Source organism: Callorhinus ursinus, unplaced genomic scaffold (assembly GCF_003265705.2).
Source record: "Callorhinus ursinus isolate GAN/ISIS: 27379988/994484 unplaced genomic scaffold, GSC_fseal_2.0 scaffold59, whole genome shotgun sequence".
Lineage (NCBI taxonomy): Eukaryota > Metazoa > Chordata > Mammalia > Carnivora > Otariidae > Callorhinus > Callorhinus ursinus.
This window is the reverse complement of record NW_027397121.1, coordinates 4,026,360-4,046,891: the sequence shown is the minus strand read 5'-3', so window position 1 is coordinate 4,046,891 and position 20,532 is coordinate 4,026,360. Positions and strand designations below refer to the sequence as shown.

The 20,532-nt window shown below is 45.3% G+C and overlaps 2 protein-coding genes across 2 annotated transcripts; both read right to left on the bottom strand.

Moving 5' to 3' along the window:
* Positions 1-502: 502 nt before the first annotated feature.
* PPIL1 (peptidylprolyl isomerase like 1) lies at positions 503-19,940 on the bottom strand. The gene is made up of 4 exons (XM_025862401.2): positions 19,630-19,940; positions 16,516-16,670; positions 2,284-2,352; positions 503-1,712 (listed from the first exon to the last, which is right to left on the bottom strand). The coding sequence occupies exons 1-4, from the start codon at positions 19,683-19,685 to the stop codon at positions 1,492-1,494; spliced, it is 501 nt and encodes a 166-aa protein (XP_025718186.1). The 5' UTR covers positions 19,686-19,940; the 3' UTR covers positions 503-1,491.
* Positions 3,557-11,803, bottom strand: LOC112816060 (small ribosomal subunit protein uS13-like). Its single transcript, XM_073884757.1, has 2 exons — positions 4,227-11,803; positions 3,557-4,129 (listed from the first exon to the last, which is right to left on the bottom strand). The coding sequence occupies exons 1-2, from the start codon at positions 4,461-4,463 to the stop codon at positions 3,908-3,910; spliced, it is 459 nt and encodes a 152-aa protein (XP_073740858.1). The 5' UTR covers positions 4,464-11,803; the 3' UTR covers positions 3,557-3,907.
* Positions 19,941-20,532: the final 592 nt, after the last annotated feature.

Genomic DNA, 20,532 nt, shown 5'->3' with positions numbered 1-20,532 from the left:
ATGCACAAACCTAAAATATGGGAAATCTTGAAGCTGAGCCCCGCGACACTACTTGAGATCGTTTACAGGTTAAAATGACTGTTTAAACTTCATGTAGGGGGCGCCTGGGTGGCTCAGTCATTCAGCGTCTGCCTTCAGCTCAGGTCATGATCCCAGGGTCCTGGGATGGAGCCCTACATCAGGCTTCCTGCTCGGCAGAGAGCCTGCTTCTCCCTCTCCCACTCCCCTTGCTTGTGTTCCCTCTCTCACTGTCTCTCTCTGTGAAATTTTAAAAAAATCTTTAATAAAACTTCATGTAGTATTTAAAATCAGACCACAGCGGGGGGTGGGGGGATGGGTTAGCCTGGTGATGGGTATTGAGGAGGGCACGTTTTGCATGGTGCACTGGGTGTTATGAACAATGAATCATGGAACACTGCATCAAAAACTAATGATGTAATATATGGTGATTAACATAACAATAAAAAAATTAAAAAAAAAAAATCAGACCACAGCAGCAATGTCAACCATCAGTGGCATTTTATTTGGGAAGTTTCTATGTATTACATAGATGTTCCTTTCTCTTACCACCACCACACACCCCGTAAAAAAAAAAAAAAAAAAAAAATCAGAAAGACTTAAAAAGCCTAACATATAAAATCTCTTAACTAGTTTCTCTAGTCTTAGGTTAAAAAAACTTAAGTGGTGCCTCTCCTTTATGACAATACTGCTTTTTCAGGAGAATTCATAGTCTGTCTTTATGGCTCACTACAGATTTCTACTCCTTCCTGGGGAAAAAATGGTCAATGTTTCTGCTTCCTTTTAATAAATTCCTTTCTTGATTATTACACATTATCATTCCCCACTTGACACCTTCTTAGAAACTTGATTGCTGGATGCATTTTTCATTTGGCAAAAATTCAATGTGGCTTTGCGTGGGATGTCTAAGTGTCAGAAACAGCAGTGTTGATGTTCTGATTTTGAGAGGGAAAATATATATAGAGATGCATACATTCCCGGAAGAACAAATGTAGGAGACTGAAATAGGGTGTGCACAGAGTTAAGAAGGCTGATAGACACTACTTGGTTTTGAATTCTGTGGCTGTCAGCCACTGAAGACTGCGGTGTAGGCCAGAATATAAATCTCTGCAGGAAGAAGTTTGGTCAGGCACTACGGAATGACAGAGTCGGCTTCATCTTGTTCCAAGTGTATCAGCACAGACACATGCCAGGAGGGGCAGTACGCTCACTTGCAAGGAGCCGTTCCCTGTGAATGATCATTTATGAGCATTTCTGCAAATGCTCTGTAAACCTAGGCACCGGGGGAAGAGAAAAGAAGCATCCTCTGACAATATACTTCCATCTCTAACTCACCCAAGCCCCCAGGTCTCCTGAGCTCTGTGACTTGCAAGGCCAAAATGGAGTTTAAGTACGTGTCCTTCTAGGTCATCTGAAAGCGGGTTCACTGGGGCCATCTCCGAAGATCTGGGTGAGTGCAGGGCAGCAGCAAGCCTACCCAGAAGGGTATGCCTTAATGATCTTCACATCGTCCACAGGGCGGTCCTGGGGGTTTGTTTCCACCATTCCTACTCGATTCACCATTCCTATACCCTGGCACACGCGGCCAAAAATGGTGTGCTTGCCGTCAAGCCACTGGGTGGGGGCTAGGGTCACGAAAAACTGGCTGCCGTTGGTGTCTGGCCCCGCATTGGCCATGGCGAGAATTCCAGCCCCTAGTGGGAAAAATGAAGAAAGAGTACGAATGACCCCCAAAGCTCCAGCTGGGTGCGTCTTCCACCACCCCAGACTTTATTCTGGCCTCCATCGTCAATCATGTAACCCAAACACTCTTCCCCCCTGCCCCGCCCCCCACCGAGGGCAGGCTCCCTGCCTTTACACAAAGGCCGTCACCGCCCTACTCCAACAACTGCCTTCCTACTCTTCACCTACTCCCCAGCTTCTCTATCCATGATGATCCCCACTAACTGCTGGACCATGTTCCCGACGCCCCGCAAAAACCCAGCAAGATCTCTAGGCCTCTTTGAGGAAACTTCCGCTTTCCTATAGTTTGCAACAGCAACATTCAACAATCAGAGTCTAGAACACTCAGACCAGCACTGTGAATTATGCAGGAGAGAGAGGTGTCCGTCACTCTCTCTAACCCACCAGGGCTCTTTGTGGCGCCGCAGCTGGTCAGCTCCGTGGCACCCTGCCACGGTGTCAGGCATGCACCCAGAATCACAGCCAAGACTGAGCTTTTCAAATCCACTCCCTGCCACCCATGCAGCCAGATTATATACTTACCCGTGAATTTCAGGTCTGGATGAAGTTCATCCTCAAACTGCTTGCCATAGATAGATGCACCACCCCGACCTGCCAGGTTAGAAGATGACAGACCAGGTCCATCAGTCCCACGCTCTACTCACAGCAAGAATTATGGCTCAGGGTCAAAAGATTTTTCGGAGTTCAGGAAAGGAAAAAGCAGTGAGCACGCCTAGTCCCCTGCTAAGCATACTGCAACTACAGAGCCCAGCAGCAGAATCAAGCACTGACACAGCACATTCAAATCACTGGTTTCATTCAGGTAAGATGTTTCTTTTCAAAATAACACTAAGAGTGTTTTTCCCTGGGTATTAAAGTAATACACATTCACTGTCAAATATGCAGAAAGCACAGAACATTCTCAAAAGAACATTAAATTTCCCTAGAATCTAACCATCTACAGATAACTACCATTTTTAATTTGATGTATTAAGAGATTTCTTAATTTTTAACTTTTTAAGGAGTATTTTAGACAGGAGTGCCCCAAGTCTTAACCCTGTGCCCATCACAGACATTGCTAACCAATCAGCATTCCTCCCTGCTGAGCTTTGATCTGTATCCTACCAACTCAGAACTCCAAGCAGCCATTTTTAATGGATTAGAGATGGCACAAGAATTAAAACCTATTTGCTGTCCTTGATGGCAATGAAGGAAAATAACATTCATTTTGGTCAAAAATACCCAGCTTAAGGAGAAGAGAGATGGTGGAAAGTGGCAATGTGGCAGAAAGGGATAATATTATAGCAGGCAGAGTCCATTGAGAGGAGAGGTAGTATATCACAAGGATATTATGAAGAAACATGAGATTAGGAATGATCTGCTAGCAACATCACCACCACATGCTATTTATATTATGTCCACAAGAGTGTGGTACTGTGCACCCAGGTTCTGTTCTTAGAGCACAATGATATAATAATTATAGTTTTCCCAGTGGAAAAAAACGTCCTAATAGGAGGCAACTCTCCTCATCAATTATTTAGTAAAATAAATATGACTTGTTGAACTACTTTGGTTTCTCCAAGATGACAAAACAGCCTGGAACAAAGTGAACATTGCATTTATCAGCTTACTCTGCTTGCCTGGCAGCCAGAAAACAGCCCAGACACAGGGAGCTAGCCTCCTACAGCCTGCTATGAAAGTAGGATGTTAAAGCACCTCTCCCCCAGGCCCTCCCAGGTGAAAATCCCTTGCATCAACTTTTAGGATGTTCCACCAAAGAGAGCCTATCACAGCCTCTGGCTCTGGAAGAAGACACTTCTTTTTTTTTTTTTAAAAGACTGACCCTGGGATAATGACCTGAGCCAAAGGCAGACGCTTAACCAACTGAGCAACCAAGGAGCCCCTGGAAGAAAACACTTCGAAGGGGTGCCAGGATGGCTCAGTTGGAAGAAAACACTTCTCATGCAAACAGACATGGGGGTGAATCCTAACAGACTCAGAGAAATCTCCCGCTTGGCCCAGGCTACCTATCCTTCTGGAAAAGTACCCAACTACCGAACCTTTTAAAAATTCATTCCCAAAATTCCAACCTGCCACCATACTATTTTTTGTTTGTTTGTTTGCTTAGGTGTATAAACTATTTTATTAACAGACAAGGCCTACAGATTTATTTCTTCTTGGACACATCCACGGTGCAGCCACGGCACCCTGGGGTCTTGGTGTGCTGGCCTTGGACATGAAGTCCCCAGAAGTGGCGCAGCCCTCTGTGGGCCCTAATCTTCTTCAGTCTCTCCAGGTCTTCACGAAGTTTATTGTCCAGACCATTGGCCAGGACCTGGCTGTACTTTCCATCCTTTATGTCCTTTTGTCTGTTCAAAAACCAGTCTGGCAGTGAATCATGGAACACTACATCAAAAACTAATGATGTAATGTATGGTGATTAACCTAACAATAAAAAAATTTAAAGAAAAAAAAAACCAGTCTGGGATCTTATACTGGCGAGGATTCTGCGTTATGGTGATCACACATTCCACCTTATCCTCAGTGAGCTCTCCGGCCCTTTTGGTGAGATCGATGTCTGCTCTCCTCAACACCACATGAGCATATCTTCGCCCCACACCCTTAATTGCAGTGATGGCAAAGGCTATTTTCCGCTGCCCATCGATATTGGTGTTAAGTACTCGCAAAATGTACTGGAACTTCTCAGGGATCACTAGAGACATGGCGGCGGCCCCAGCGGCTGCGTGTAGGCGTCCTGTGGAAGAGCTGCCAGCATACTTTTAAACAGCAATTATGTGACCAATACATTCTCTCTGACTAGGGAGTCAAGGTTCCTGCCTGAGGTTGGGGGCGGAGGGGATGGTGAATGGGAGTGCTAGGGCTGAAGATGGAAGAGAAGGCTGAGCGGGCAAAGTGTGGTCAAGCCCTAAGTCTGGGGCTTGGGTGAGCGAGTGGAGGATGAAGTTCAGTAGTGGGCTGTCCATCGTGGCCTGAGCCTTGGAAGTGTGATCCCTGCAAGCTGGGGGCCGCCAGGATGAAACCTCAGGGCCCCTGTCCTCCGGAAACTGAAAGCCGTCACGTAAACGGCACCGCAAACAGGAAGGCTAAGGGATGGGCCAGTCAAGAGTCCAAGATGAAGCCAGGGGTTTTCAGTCATCAAGTGATGAGGGGGAAGAGCACGGAGGCCCCTCTGTCCTCACGAGGCAAAGGTGGACCAGCTGCAACTAGTTTGGGGTCTCTACAGCACCATTTCTACATAATATGTTATGGTTTCATAACCTAATTCAACCCAGTAGGGTTTGCAACAAAATGTCAGAAAGACAAATCATTCCAATCAAAACATTCCTTTGGGCATGTGGAACAGGGGAGCGATGGGAGGGGACAGCAATGATCAAAGAGTTTGCTTGTGCAGAGCAGGCTACACAGATGCCAACGATCACATACAAAGCTGACCATCTGGGAGGTTCGAAGTCAAAACTTCGCCGTGTGCCTCCCCTAGTGCAGATACAACAGGGGTCAGGCACTGGTCTGGTTTCTGAACTCTGTACCCTGAAAGTTCTTTTACTCTTCTGTCCTTTGCTTTCAACATTTAGTCTACGTACTCAGTGTTTCAGACATACAAAAAAGACAAAGAATGTGACGAACAACTGCACCTTCCCCTCAGAAATAGGGTGACTAATCCAGTCCAAGACCGCGTGTCTGCACCCCGTGCACTCCGCACCCCCCTCCCCCCTCCCCCCAGCTAACAACGGTGTCAAATAGTCACATTTTGCCCTCGGGGAACCACTATGGTGACCAGGAGTTTGTCACTTCCATGCATTTTCCTTTCCACCACCTATGTATGCATCCGTAAAAAAATGTATTGTTGCTCTGCATGTTTTTAGGGTTATACACATGCAGTTATATTCTATGGATTCTTCTGCAACGAGCTTCTCTGTGTAAGTGATATTTATGCACTTGGTTCCATGCAACTCTCTGCAGTATTCATTCCACCACACGATCATAACGCCAATCTTCTCTTTTCTCATGCTGACGGTTATTTAGGATCCTTTCTGTATGTCTTTGCTTTTATAGACCACGCTGCAGTAACTATTCTCGGACTGTCTCCCAGACACACGTGCAGACGCTCAGGGGCTACACCTCACGGCAGACAGGCAGGATCACAGTTTGAGTATTTCCCCATTACCACATGTCCTCGAATATCTTGCCAGAAGAGGCCCCAATGTGCACCCCTATCCACAGTGCTCACTCTTACTGCTCTAGGTCCTTCAGCCAGACTTTCTAACATTTGTCAGGCCGAGAGGTGTCAGATTGCTTGTGTCTTAACCTGCATTTCCTTGAAGGTGTGCAGAGTTTCATGTTTACTGGCTATTTACCCTTCCTCGTCTGGCAACAGCCACTTATCTACTGAGTGGTTTGACATTTATATATATATATGTTATATTATTAGGATTCGTATTCTGGATACTAATCCTTGGTCAGTGACTGCTTTTGCAAACACTTTCTTCCGGTGGACTTTTTTTTTCACTCTTTTTGGGGTCTTACGCACAGAATTTTTTGCAGGTGAAATTCCTTCATCTTTTTATGATCTGTGTTTCTGCTCTTTAAAAAAAAAATATCTTCCCTTATCCCCCATTCTCCTCTGATGTCTCTTCTCCCTGCTCATTGCCTGTAGAAACTTCCCACAATGAACTGGAGTGGCCCCTAAGACATGCAGAGGGGTTTCTCACACAAAGATTACCATACTTACTGCTACTTATCCCCACCGCTCCCAGGCCACAGCTGATGGGACCACGGCTTAATACCCAGCCCCAAAGCGGCCACAGGTGGGCCAATGACCCATCAGGAGGCCCAGGTGAAAGCTCCGCCTGAGGCACCCGACACCAGAAGGCCACTGACCAAACCAATCAAAAACCTCTCTTCTAGCAAGAGAGCACCTAACTGCAGGTTAGCTGTCCTCTGAGCATTTCTAACCCCTTCTCTAACCCCTTCTCCATGGCCTGCCTCAACTTCAGAGACAAGGAAAGCAGGTACTGACCAGTTCCTTTTGCAGGTGGTCAGAACTGACCAGTTCTGACTTACTGATACAAACTTACTGATACAAGCTTGCTGAGTAGAGTTTCTGGGAAAGCTACAGCTTTCCTGATAAAAAGGGACAAACACACTCCCGCTGTCTTTCACCCGCAGCTCTTTCCCTATCTTCCTCCTTTGAAAGCAGAGGTGATGTCAGGAGCAGCAGCAGCCATTTTACAACCATAAGACAAGTTTGAGATCAAAGGCCAACACACTAACAGTGGTGGAATGGAAGGACATAGGAAGCCTGGGTCCCTGAGAGCTCTGGGGGGCAGGTGAACCAATGCCTACAATTGCTTACCTTCAGACATTTTGTTATGTGAGAAAAACAAAAGCTCTCTTCCTTCTGTTACTTGTAGCCAAAAGCATCCCAAACTGATACAATCCATTAGTAACAGAGTCTTCTGTTAGGGGGAACTAATTGGTGGAGCTGCTGTTGGATTACCAGGGCAAATGCCAGACACCCGAGGAAATGATGCTGCATTTCTCCAAGAAGCTTTGCAGGTCTTAGGAGTGCTCTCTTCCTCGCTTGCCTCTGGGGCCAGAGAGATCCAGACTTTCGTCCCAACTCCACCACCTACTGGCTGTGTGGCCTTAAGCAAGATACTTATCCTCTCCAAGCCTCAGTTTCCCTGCTGGAAGAGTAGGAATAGCAGTAGTACTTGCCTCACAGGCTTGTTAGGAGATAGTTAAAGGGAGCTCAGCATCACTGATAATACTGCGTTGGCTTCATATTTTCCACTACATGGTTTCCGTGCACTCAGATAACCTGGGCATTTTCCGGGAAAGGGAACCGTAGGCAGTGATCAGTTCACCCTGGCGGCTGGCCTGCCTTGATTTACGGCAGTTCCTCGGTGGGCAAACCTCCGCCCCTCCCTCGCTGCTCCGTGAGTGTAATGCTGCTGCTTATTTCACTGACAAAAAGGCAGAGCAGAACCTCCACAGGCTCTCACCACGGAATCCACTACCCTTCCTGTATGTCCTCCCATTTGCTATCCTTCTTCCCTTATTGATACATTGTATGAATACCCTGCTCATTGGACTACCCCACCACTACAATCCCATTACCTTTAAGGAATTTTGCAACTATAATTCCTCCCAGTCCTGTATCAAGTTTTCTTTCTAGTGCATCATTCCTATTAGTGTTAAAAAAAAAAAAAGTGGTATTACTATTTCCTGTCTTAAAAAATAAACACAAAGCTCCATCTCCAAGTATCCCCCTATGTCTCTGCATCCCTTCACAGAAAAACTCAAAAAAAGCTGTCAGCACTTGGTGTCTTGGTTTCCTCTCCTGTCTCTGAACGTTCCCTCTCCATTCAGACTTTTGCCCTCACCACTCCACTGACCCGGCTCTCGTCAAGGTCATCAGTGACCACCAAGTCATTAAATCCAATGGTCAATCCTTGGGCCTCACCTTGCCTGCTCCATGAGCAGCATCTGACAGCTGACGTCACCCCTCTTGAGATCCCGCCTTACTGGTGGCTCCTTTCCCTCTGCCCCCTCTCCTTTCACAGATTAGACCTGCACTGACGTCTGAAGACCTCTCCTTCCAACCCCTGCTCCCTTGCCCCTTTAACTTTCACAGGTGTTATCCCAATCAGTGTCCTGAATGTCTAACTCTGTCTTTGCATCTGCGTCCAAGAGGACCAGAACCAACAGAACCACTATCACCCTAGTCCAAATACAAAAAAACTCTGGCTTTGACAACAACGAAAGCTTCCAATTGGTCTCCTTGCTTCCAGCCTGGTCTTCTTCTTGCTCTTTTTTTTTTTTTTTTTAAGATTTTATTTATTTATTTAACTGACAGAGAGAGAGAGAGACAGCGAGAGAGGGAACACAAGCAGGGGGAGGGTCAGAGGGAGAAGCAGGCTTCCCGCTGAGCAGGGAGCCCGATGCGGGGCTCGATCCCAGGACCCTGAGATCATGACCTGAGCTGAAGGCAGTCGCTTAACCAACTGAGCCACCCAGGCGCCCCAGCCTGGTCTTCTTCTTTCCACGCCAGTTAATTCTGCACATGGAAGCCAGGGGGATCCTTTTAAAACAAGCCTTACCATGGCAGTCCTCTGCTCAAAATCCTCCAGTGACATTTCATTACACTTAGGACAATATCCAAAGTCTCCACGACAACTTATGAGACTCCATGAGCCGGTGCTCTGCTACCCTCCAAAGTCATCTCCTACCATTCTTCCCCTCACTCACCCACTCCAGCCACACTGGTCTGTGCTGTTTCTTGCCAAGCACACTCTGGTCTAAGGCCTCTGATTGCTATTCCCCCCTGGAGTGTCCTTGCCCATGACACTCTCGGCCTCACTACTTTATTCAGAGCTCTGCTCAAATGCCACCTTATCAGAGAGGTCTTCCCTAATCACACTATCCAAAATAGCACCTTCCTCACTCTCCATCCCCGGGAGTCTCAACTGAGGGTGACTTTGCCCCTTAGGGACACTGGACAATGTGTGGAGACATTTTTAGTTGTCACACTGAGGGGTTCTACTGGCATCCGGCACGGCGAGGTCAGGGACACAGCTAAACGTCCTACAATGCACAGATAGCCCTCTACAGCAAAGAATTATCCAGCCCAGAATGTCAAGAGTGCCAAGGTTGAGAATCCCTGCTTATACAGTATTTTTTCCATATCATTTGTCACGACCTGATAGTATATCATGTACTTAGTTGTTAACTGTCTCACCCACTAGAATGTGAGCTTCACAAGGGCTTTCTTCCTCACTATTCTACCTCCCCAGCTCTTAGAACAATGCCTGGAATATGGCAGGAGTCCAAAAGACATTTGTTAGATAAGTTAACAACCAAAATAAATAATAAATGACATCTTTTTAAGATCTTATTTTGTGTCAAGCCTGTAGTCACCATTTTACAAACATCAGCTCATTTACTACTCACAACAACTCCATGAGGTGCATACAACCAAACCACACTCCGCATTTATAGCTAAGAAGGCTCACGTAACTTGTCTACACTTAATAAGTTGTTTGTGTGAAGCTAAGATTCAACCCCAAGCCCACTGGTCTCTACGACCCAGGCTGTTCACCCCACGCTAAGTGACCTTGCCATATACTACCACTGAATTAAATTTCCTCACATATTTTTCTTATCCCAGACGCAAGAAACTCTGGAACCCAAAATAGTTCCAGAATGATGTTAGATCAAATGTGAACTCCTGTCTGGGCGTCTCCATGAACTGGTCTGATCTTAGGCACCGTGCTCTCTCTAACTACTCTGTGCACTCTGTCCCCAATTGTCCCCTTAACTGTCCCCTAAACATGCAGTTCAGGGACCTTAGAAATCACACCACAGACATTTGTCCTGGACACGGAGAGGTGGCTAGATTATGTCACAGAGCCGGTCCAGCATGTGAGACACGACATGTGGGTTACTGGGCTCTCTTTCACCCTTGACAGGTCTCTGTCACTTATGCCTCTGCTCTGTACTCTTTCTTCTTCCTAAATCTAAAATGCCCTTCCCTATCCTCCCAAGAGTTAAAATTCTACATTTCCTTCAAGGCCCACCTCACAATCTGCCTCCATCCCATGCTAATCCCACTCCACTGTACTTTTTCTCTTATTATTCCAACCTCTGTTATATAGACGATCCAGAGCGTACAACTGTATATTTGCATATTATATTATTACTCTCTAGTTATTTCTTATCAGAACTATCTTGTCTTCCTGGCAGAGAAGGGAGAGCTGCAAGGAAAAGAAAATGCCTTGGCTTCTAATGCTTAAGTCTCTTCACGGGACTTAGAATAGTACAGGATACCCAGCAGACTCTTAGCAAATATTCATCAAATGAATAAAATTAACAATGAGCTTGCTGTTCAACACGTTAAATCTCAGGTGTTCCTGGGGCTACCAAGAGGAGACGTGAAGTCAGAGGGAGGGTGATGCAAAGCATTATCAGCATGTAATTAATCACTGCAATCACGCCAGCTGGTGAGCACTGAGAGGCTAAGTGCAGAGCATGAAGAGCGAAAGGAAGGGCTTGACAGGATGCCATGTCTTATAGGGAGGAGAGTAAGCGAAGAATTTGTAGAAGCAGATAAAAAGACATTCCAACAGCTAAGGAAAAAGCCAGCATATAGTTATTATAAGAAGAGAAATTTAAGAGGGAAAATACTTTAAAATCCAGCAGGAAGTCAAAGATATTCGAATTGAGAAAACACCTGGCAAAGGTGTATAAGAAAAAACCATGGAAAGAATGGTCACAGAGTAGCCAGACTGAGCGACAGTTGGGGACAGAAATAGTACACTGGCTTGCTGATGAGCCCAGGACGCCTCATGCTGCTCATCTGAGATGTGTGGCAAAAAACGTGTTACCTAATCAGGGAGCAGTTCACATCAGTGACCCAGGAGGGCCTAACTCTTGTTTGCCTTCTACCATAGACCTGCCGGCTCAATCATTCATTATACTTGAGGCTGGATGCAATTATTTAGAAATCTTCTGAGTGATTCAATTTCATTAAAATTGCATCATGGAAATGTGACATTATGAAGGATTGCAAACCGATTATAGAAATATAGGAAAGCTCTGACATGAGCAACTCACATCGGAGTCACTTCCAATTCTTGTACACTCATCATGGACTCTCTCAGCTCACTGGTGTTATGAATTAAAATTTTATCTCACAACAAGGGAAAGGAAGAAGACAGGAAAGAAGTACATCAAAGTGTTTACAGGATACTTTCAGATAAAGAAGCGGAGTGAAAGGGCACCTGGGTGGCTCAGTCAGTTAAGTGTCTGACTCTTGATTTCTGCTCAGGTCATGATCTCAGGGTCCTGGGATCCAGCCCCACGGGCTCTGTGATCAGCGTGGGGTCTGCTTCTCTCCCTCTCTCTCTGCCCCTCCCCACCCCAAGCGCGAACATTCTCTCTCTCTCCCTCTCTAAAATAAGTAAATCTTGGGCGCCTGGGTGGCTCAGTTGGTTAAGCGACTGCCTTGGGCTCAGGTCATGATCCTGGAGTCCCGCGATCGAGTCCCACATCGGGCTCCCTGCTCAGCAGGGAGTCTGCTTCTCCCTCTGACCCTCTTCCCTCTCGTGCTCTCTATCTCTCATTCTCTCTCTCTCTCTCAAATAAATAAATAAAATCTTTAAAAAATTAAACAAATAAAATAAGTAAATCTTAAAAAAAGTGGAGTGAAGCAGGATTGGCTCCTGCCTCCCCTAATGCCCGATGAAACACACAAAATTCCATTTGTTTCCAAGCTCCAAATTCACCAGCATCAACCAAATAAAAAGGAAACAAACTTACTACAAAAATTCTGAAAAGAGTCACCGAGGAAAGAAATGAGCGATTCTTCCGCCTGCACTCTCTAAAAGTAGTAATCAGGAAAGAAGGAGTATAACTCAGAGGATTCTTACAAACATCCTCCAATTCTGAGAAGCCAATAGAAGGGTGGGTGGGTTAGCAACCCTGAAAAAGTTAAAGAGAAGCCCCTAATGGCAGAAGCCTGTGCATACCAGAGGGGCTCAGGAGCAACATGGCAGGCCCCCCACCCCGGGCCCTGGGGGGGGGGGGGGGAGCACTGGGCCATGATGGGTTCAGGACAAACTACCCCAAAATATGGTGCTTTGGCATACTGAATTTCAAGTTGAAGGAATCTGAGAAACATCAGCTACAAGAAGGACATTCTGACCTTCCCCTGAAGTAGGTCCGAAGATCCTCACGTGAGAGGGGCCGTCCCTGTACCTGCAGGAAAAGAACATCTCATCTCTAAGACAGAAGGACCCCCAGAGGAATCTGAAAGAACAGGCCTTGCTGTTTCCCCCAGTTTACTACATTTAGCTCAGACTCCCTTCGTCCTATCACATTTTCCCACAAATTTCCACTCTTGGTCAAACCTAGCACAAAAACACTCAGGTACAACCTATTCTTCAGGTCTTCGTTTCTTTATCAAGGCCGTGGTGTCATCAAAACTTAGAGCCAACAGGGGCGCCTGGATGGCTCAGTCGATTAAGTGTCTGCCTTCGGCCTGGGTCATGATCCCAGGGTCCCGGATTGAGTCCCCACATCAGGCCCCCTCCTCAGCAGGGAGCCTACTTCTCCCTCTCTTTCTGCCCCTCCCCCTGCTTGTGCTCTCTCTCTCTCTCTCTCTCTCACAAATAAATTCTTAAAAAAAAAAAAAAAACTTACAGCAAACAAATTTGTATGCTTTTCTCTCAACAATCTGTCTTGTTATGGAGACCCAGCTATGAATGAAAAAGGGTAGGAGGATCTTTTGCCTCCGCCACAGCTATTCTCAGGGGACTCCTGGGTTGGGGGGGGGGGATACCCACTGACTGGTGAAGGGGACCCATGGGCAGGATTTTAACAGAGGCTGGGAAAACAGAACAGCGGCTAGTCCTCCCACAAGGTGCACTCTACGTTAGCTCTCCTACCACCTCATTGGGCTGGAGTAAAATGAAGAGAAAGCATCTTAGCATCTGGACTGGGGAGGACAACTGGTCCCACAAGGGTGGGGACAATGACAAAGGGAATGCACTTATAGTGTATCTGAGCAAATCAAAGGTACAGACAGCATCAGTGCCGACAGTGAGCATGGGTAAGATGAAAAGAAATGGCACAGAAACTACGCAAACATATTACAACAAATGGAAGGAGACGAAGAAAGTGTGTAAGAAAAAAAAACAAAACACCTGAGGACCTCAGTCTGGGAGAAAAACATAGTCCAAGAAGGGCTTCTCTGCAGCTGTCTCAAGCTAGAGATGCTTCAACAGAAAGAAGAATCTAATAAAACAAGAGCTCAAAGACAAGATAACAAATCAAGAGAATAAGGTGAAAAGATTGCAGACTAAGAGACTGAGAGCCCCATGACACCAATACGGAGCTAATCAATCTATTAGAGCAGTACAGAACAGAACAGACATGACTAAAAGTTGAATAAGGCACAGAGTAAAGGTCTGACATTATCTCAGTGGATGCGGGGAAGAAATAGAAAAACATCATCTCACACACTCAAAAGAAATGTAATAGATATGGAAGGCAGAGGTCATGAAACAGAGAATAACTAGTTTCCTGAAACAGAAAATCAGAGCAAGCAATAGAGAAAACATTCAAAAATACAAATCAAAACATTTTCCCCCAAGCTGAAGGAAGGAGTAAATCTGGCCTCAGTATTCCCCAAAGCCACGCTTAAAACCAGAAGGCAACAGAGCAGAACTGTCTAAAACGATCTGAGGGGACGAGTATGGCCCAAGAATAGCAGACCCAATCTACTGTTTTCAAATTCTCAAACATGATTGAGTTACAAAATATAACACCCCCTAGCCCTTGCAATACAAACCACTCAACAGGAAAGTCTGCCCTCCAACACTTGGGAACAGAAAAGTCTAGCAGTGGGCACTGAACCCTCTTAAATGCAGAACCCATACTGTAGCTGAGGGAATCAAGCACAGAGTAGAAAATGTACTCTGACAAGGAAAAATTAAACTAATGACAAAAACTGAGAGTGAGGGAGGGAGTACAGGTGTGAGGTAATAGAAGATATATGAATATATGGACATACCTACATATACCTATATACCTATCCCTGGTTCACAGTACTCATGGTACAGAGCTCCTAAAACTCTTATAATTTCCTGAGTGATAGGAACACTAGGAGAATCTGTTGTTCTAATATTTGGTCTTTTTTATTTTTTTAAAGATTTTATTTATTTAAAATGACAGAGAGGCAGTGAGAGAGGGAACACAAGCAGGGGGAGTGGGAGAGGGAGAAGCAGGCTTCCCGCTGAGCAGGGAGACCAAGGCGGGGCTCGATTCCAGGATCCTGGGATCATGATCTGAGCCGAAGGCAGACACTTAACCGACTGAGCCACCCAGGCGCCCCTAATATTTGGTCTTTGACCTGTCCTTGAAACAGGGCTTCTAAAACCTTTTTAAATTCCTAAGTTATGATAAGAACACTAGGAGCATCTTTTGTTCTAAGGAGACAGGTGGGATCCTCAATGGCTCCTGGATGAGGACTGGTCACCAGAAAGACCAAGCCATGATGAAAAGCTTGGAATTTTCAGTTCCCACCAGGTACCCCCCTCCCCACCCCTGCTTCTCCAGAAAGAGGAAAGGACCTGGAAATGGAGGTAATGATTGATCATGCCTACATGAAGAAGCCTCCTCAAAATCCCAAGAGTACAAGGGTCAGAGAGTTTCCAGGTGGGCAAATACATCCCTTCCAGGAAGATGATGCACCCAAATTCCACAGGGACAGAAGCTCCTGCCCTCAGGACCCTCACAAACCTTACCTTATTCATCTCTTCATCTGATTGTTCATCTGTATCCTTTACCATATCCCTTAGTAAACTGGTAAACTGTTTCCATGAGTTCTGTAAGCTGCTCTGGCAAATTAAGGGGGGGGCGGTTACTGGAACATCTGATAACCTAGGCTTGGGACTGAAGTGGGGCAGGGGGCAATCTTGTGGGACTGGGCCTTAACCTGTGGGATCTGATGCTATCTCTAGTTAGATGATGTTGGAACTGACTTAAAGAGTAAGACACTCACTTGGTGTCACAGAATTGCTTGTGGGGGGTAAACCTCCATACACTTGGTGACCAGGAGGGTCAGAAGCAAAGTGATCTGTGTGAGTAGTAAAGGTGACATGCAGGAGAAAAACACAGAAGGGAAGAACTAGGTTTTTCCCATCACAGAAGGCAGGCAAAATGGAGTTTTTCCTAAACAATAGGAATGGGTAGAAATTTAAGTACTAATTGCCTAACCTTACATAGCAGGAAATCAAATTTTGGGTTATATATATAAAATTAAATTTTTTGTTTTAAAAAAATAGCATGCATGACATAGCCTATTCTTTTAAAATTATTTCCATTTAGCTAGTTATCCATCCATTCATCTATCCATCCATCCTTTTGACTAGGTATCTGAAAAGAAAAATGTCTAGAATAATGGCCACCAACAGTTAACATTAGTTGTTTCTAAGTGGGAATGTTGCAGGATAATTAATCACTAATAGTGGTTAGAGATCTTTAGGAAGTATACTTATGAGTGTTCTTTTTTGTAGTTTCCTATATATACTGTATTTTTAAAAAAGATTTTATTTATTTATTTTGAGAGAGAGAGTGCTCAAGCAGGGGGAGGGGCAGAGGGAGACAGAGAATCTCAAGCAGACTCCACGCAGAATGCACAGCTCACACAAGGCTCAATCTCATGACCCGGAGATCATGACCTGAGTCGAAATCAAGTCTACCAACTGAGCCACCCAAGCACCCCTATACTGTACTTTTTACATGTGTCCACACACATTAAAGAAATTGAATGCCTCTGGTCATAAAGGATAAACAGAGAACTGAGAATGACAAAGAACAGGACTAAGAAAAAGGACAGCCACAGAGGATATCAAACTTATTTAAAGGCAAAAAAGCAGGAGCAGGAATCAGAGAGAAGATGCCGACCAAGAAGCAAGGGGTTTTGAAACTAACGTTAGTATCCACCGATTTCACTAATAAATCCCAGCTAAATGACAGTAACTCCCAAATTTGTACCTCCATCCCAGACCTTTCCATGAACTCCACTCGTATCCCTTCACTTATTCAACCCCTCTAACTGAAGATCTGACAAGTATTTCAAATGGAATGTGTCCAAAACCAAAACCAAATTCTTGGTTTTTCCCCTCTACACGTGTTCTTCTCTCAGTCTTCCCTATTTTGCTGAATTCAGCCAAGGTCGGCTTAATATACCTGTCCCTGTTGGGTCACCTCCCTGGATCATGAAGTCTTTGATGATCCTGTGGAACTTGGTGCCATTGTAGTAACCTCGACGTGCCAACTCAGCAAAATTTTTACAGGTCTTCGGAGCATGCTTCCAATATAACTCCAGCACAATGATCCCCATGCTGCAGGGGGAGAGGACAGTAGAGCTCCAGTCAAGAACAAGGTCGCAGCAGCAGGAATATTATGGGATTGATCCAGCACTCTTTATTTTCAAGCTTACATTAAGTCATGAAATTGTAATACACGTCAGATTTCACGCTCGGCCAAGGAAAACATCACAATCACAATGTAAATAACATAAACACAGACACCTTCTTTGAGTAAAACACACAGGAGCTTCTGGTACTTCTTTTAAACAAAATAATTGTGGACGACTAAAAATTCGAACGAGCTTTATATATTAAAAAAAAAAAAAAATCACCGATCGTGGGAAACCCATATAACTAACCCTTAAATTAGGAAAAAAATTGCACTTAATTTGATATTTTTTTAAATCTTTTTTTTTAAGATTTTATTTATTTATTTGACAGAGAGAGAATGAGAGAGAGCATGAGAGGGAAGAGGGTCAGAGGGAGAAGCAGACTCCCTGCTGAGCAGGGAGCCCGATGCGATGCGGGACTCGATCCCGGGACTCCAGGGTCATGACCTGAGCCGAAGGCAGTGGCTTAACCAACTGAGCCACCCAGGCGCCCCTGATATTTTTTTAAAGGAGGACATTAACATATCAGGAATTTGTACTTGTTTATACATGCATGAGTTTCTGGGTGGGGGTAGAAACTGGGTAAATGAGAAGCAGGAAGGAAGGCTTTCAATGAGTATCTTTTTTTAAACTTTTGTATTTTTGAACCATGTAAATATATTACCTATTTGTAAAAATTTTAATGGAAAAAAACGGTACACTTTGTGTGTATTTAGGAGGGGCGCAAAAAATGCAAAACCTGATTACTTCAAATCTCTATACTACCAAATGGGATGAGGACTTTCCCCCTGAAGTACAGCTAAGGAAGAGGAAAAAGTAAAATACAGGCAGGTGCCTTCTCCTCCACTCCCATCACTCACCTAGATTTTAAGCTCCAAGAATATGAAAATTGAGGCAACTCTGTATAGCCTGGATACCCAGTGCCAAGCACAGTGTGAGCATTCTATAAATATATATATCATACGTGCTAGAACATAGCTTTCTAAAAGCCTACCAGCAATTCATCCTTCACACTAACTTTTTTTTTTAAGATTTTTATTTATTTATTTATTTGAGACAGAGAATGAGAGATAGAGAGCACGAGAGGGAAGAGGGTCAGAGGGAGAAGCAGACTCCCCGCTGAGCAGGGAGCCCGATGTGGGACTCGATCCCGGGACTCCAGGATCATGACCTGAGCCGAAGGCAGTCGCTTAACCAACTGAGCCACCCAGGCGCCCCACACTACTAAGTTTCAGCAGGGATTAACACCTACTCTGTGCAAGGCACGGTTCTAGGTGCTTTTCCCCTCATGGAGCTTATATTCTGGTGCACATTTTTTAAATACAGGGAATAACTTTTTGGAATGGCAATCAGGAAATACCTATACAATTGTGAAATGTGCACACCTGTTGACAGCAATTTCAACTTCAAAGTGTTCTATAGCAAAACTTACAAATGTGCCTAAGGATACAGTATGTGTAACGGTATTTATTCCAGTATTTGTCATAACAAAAAACAAGAGGCAATTTAAATGTCCCTCAAAGAGGAAATGACTAAAATACAAAATATCAATTCTATGGGAAGCCGTATCAGCAAGTGAAAGAAAAGCAGATTACAGGAGGAAAAAACATAAACAGCATGATCATATGATCCTGTTTTTAAGAAACAGAACATAAAGGAGAAAAATGTTTATACATTCACTGAGAAAGATGTAGGTCATCCAATGAACTGCCAACTATTTCTACAGGAAGAGGTGGCTTTCATTTATTCTATACACTTCGATTTATTTTGTAACTTAAAAAAAATGTTGACAGGTGAATTCAGAAATTACTTTCAAGTTGGGGCCTGAAGAGGGAGAATATTGTCATATAAGGTGGGGAAGATGACCAGGGAGCAAAAGCAGTACCTGAGAACTGTGCTCTGGGGGAAAACAGCATGGCCAAGAGCAGAAAGTAGACAGAGAACCAGGGCCTGGACCTTGGCTACTGATGTGGGAATGGCAGAAGATGTAGCTAGAGAGCTAGGCAAAGGCCAGACCAAAAAAGCAAAACAAAACAAAACAAACACACACCTTGAATGTCAGACTATGACTAATTTTATACTGTTGTAGCAGTAAGAAGTTACTTAAGGTTATTTGTCCTACTTTCGAAAGATCACTTAGGACTTTTTCCAAAGAGGCAATGGAATGAAGGGCTAGAGAACGGAGGACGTGAGGCAGACAGACCAGGCTCCAAATGAGGTTCCCCTACTTACTAGATATATGGGTTTGGTCAAATCATTTAATTCGTAAATTCTGTCATTTCCCCTGCTAAAATGGGAGAGAAAGTGGAATAACACCTACATGATTTGAGTTGCTAAGGGGATTAAACTAAATGAGATGCTGTACGTCAGGGGCATGGCACTAGCTGATTGGCGCTCAATGATACCGCTCTTTGATGGTGGGGAAATGCATTTCTTCCGGTGCCTTCCTGGTAATTTGTTTATACAACTAACTACTTACAACTTTTAGTAGTTACAGACCTGCCCCTTTCGCTACACTGCAAGGTCCTAAATGCAAGGCAGTGTGTCTTATGCACCTCTATCCTGATTCCAGACCCGACGTCGCCTGCTTGTAGACTCAACACATTCATTCTTATCGAATGAACAGATGAGTGAACCACGGGGTGCGAGGAGGGCAACCGGGCAGCTGTCGCTGAGGTTTCAGGGCAAGCCGGTGCGGAGCTCGGACGCGGACGGTGGCGGTCCCCATTCAGCCCCCAGGCGGCCCCGAAGGCCGCCGCTGCACGCTTCCCCACGAGGAGGCTGTGCTCCCGGGGTAGCACACCGGGAACCCAGCCCCGCGGCAAAGCCCAAGCTCCGCGTCGCCTCCGCCAGCCCAGCCCCAGAGGCCCGACCCCTCTCACCTGGTCTCCAAGTATACGTTGGGCGGTTGCCAGGAGTCTGGGGGGATCGCCGCCATAGCGCAGCCGACCGAATCCTGCAGCAAAGCTACTTCCGGTGTCGGTTCGTGGGGACCCTCCGCTGCTGCGCACACTTCCGGTCTTCGTCGTTCAACCTTTGCGATGCCAAGATCTGGGGAGGCAGAGACAAGGAAGAAGAAGAATCTCCCGTCCAAGGCCGAGAAACCGGGATGCGAGGCGAAAACAAGCTGCCTCTGCAAAGGCGGAAAAAAGTGCAAGCTCCATTGTAGAGGTGGTCCCCAGGTGAAAAGACCGCGACACTCTCCGGACGCTCTGATTGGTTCGCTTAGGCGTGGAAGGCGGAAACAACCAGCAAATCTGCACTCCGATTGGAGATAATATCCTAACTTTCAATTGGGATAATTTCCTAGTTCCACAAAAGGGCAAGGACCTGAAGGGGAATGGAAATGAGTTGCTAGTGTCTGACCTTTGTAAGGCCCTTTACAATTTGCGTAGCGCTACACTTTATTCTTATCTACTCCACAAAGCAACCCTGTAAGGTAGATATTATTGTTCCCACTGTTCAGTTGTGAAAACTGAGACCCAGCCGTGGAATGATTTGTTCATTTGTCCATAGTCATAGAGCAAACCCGAGCCTCCAGACTCCACAAAGAGTCTGGGAGAGAGGAAGGAGAAGGGCCAGGAAGAAAATGAGAAGGAAAGGGAGCTAAAGGAGAATGAAGATCAAAGAGATGAGGGCTAAAGCAGGGCTCAGAGTGACTGGCTGGGATAGATGCGATAGAAGGTTGTTAGGAGGGTTTGCTCAGGGCTAAAGGGACGCAGAGTCCCTGCGAAGTTTAGAGGGAGGATGAGAAGGAAATGGGGTAAGTAATCATATATTATAGG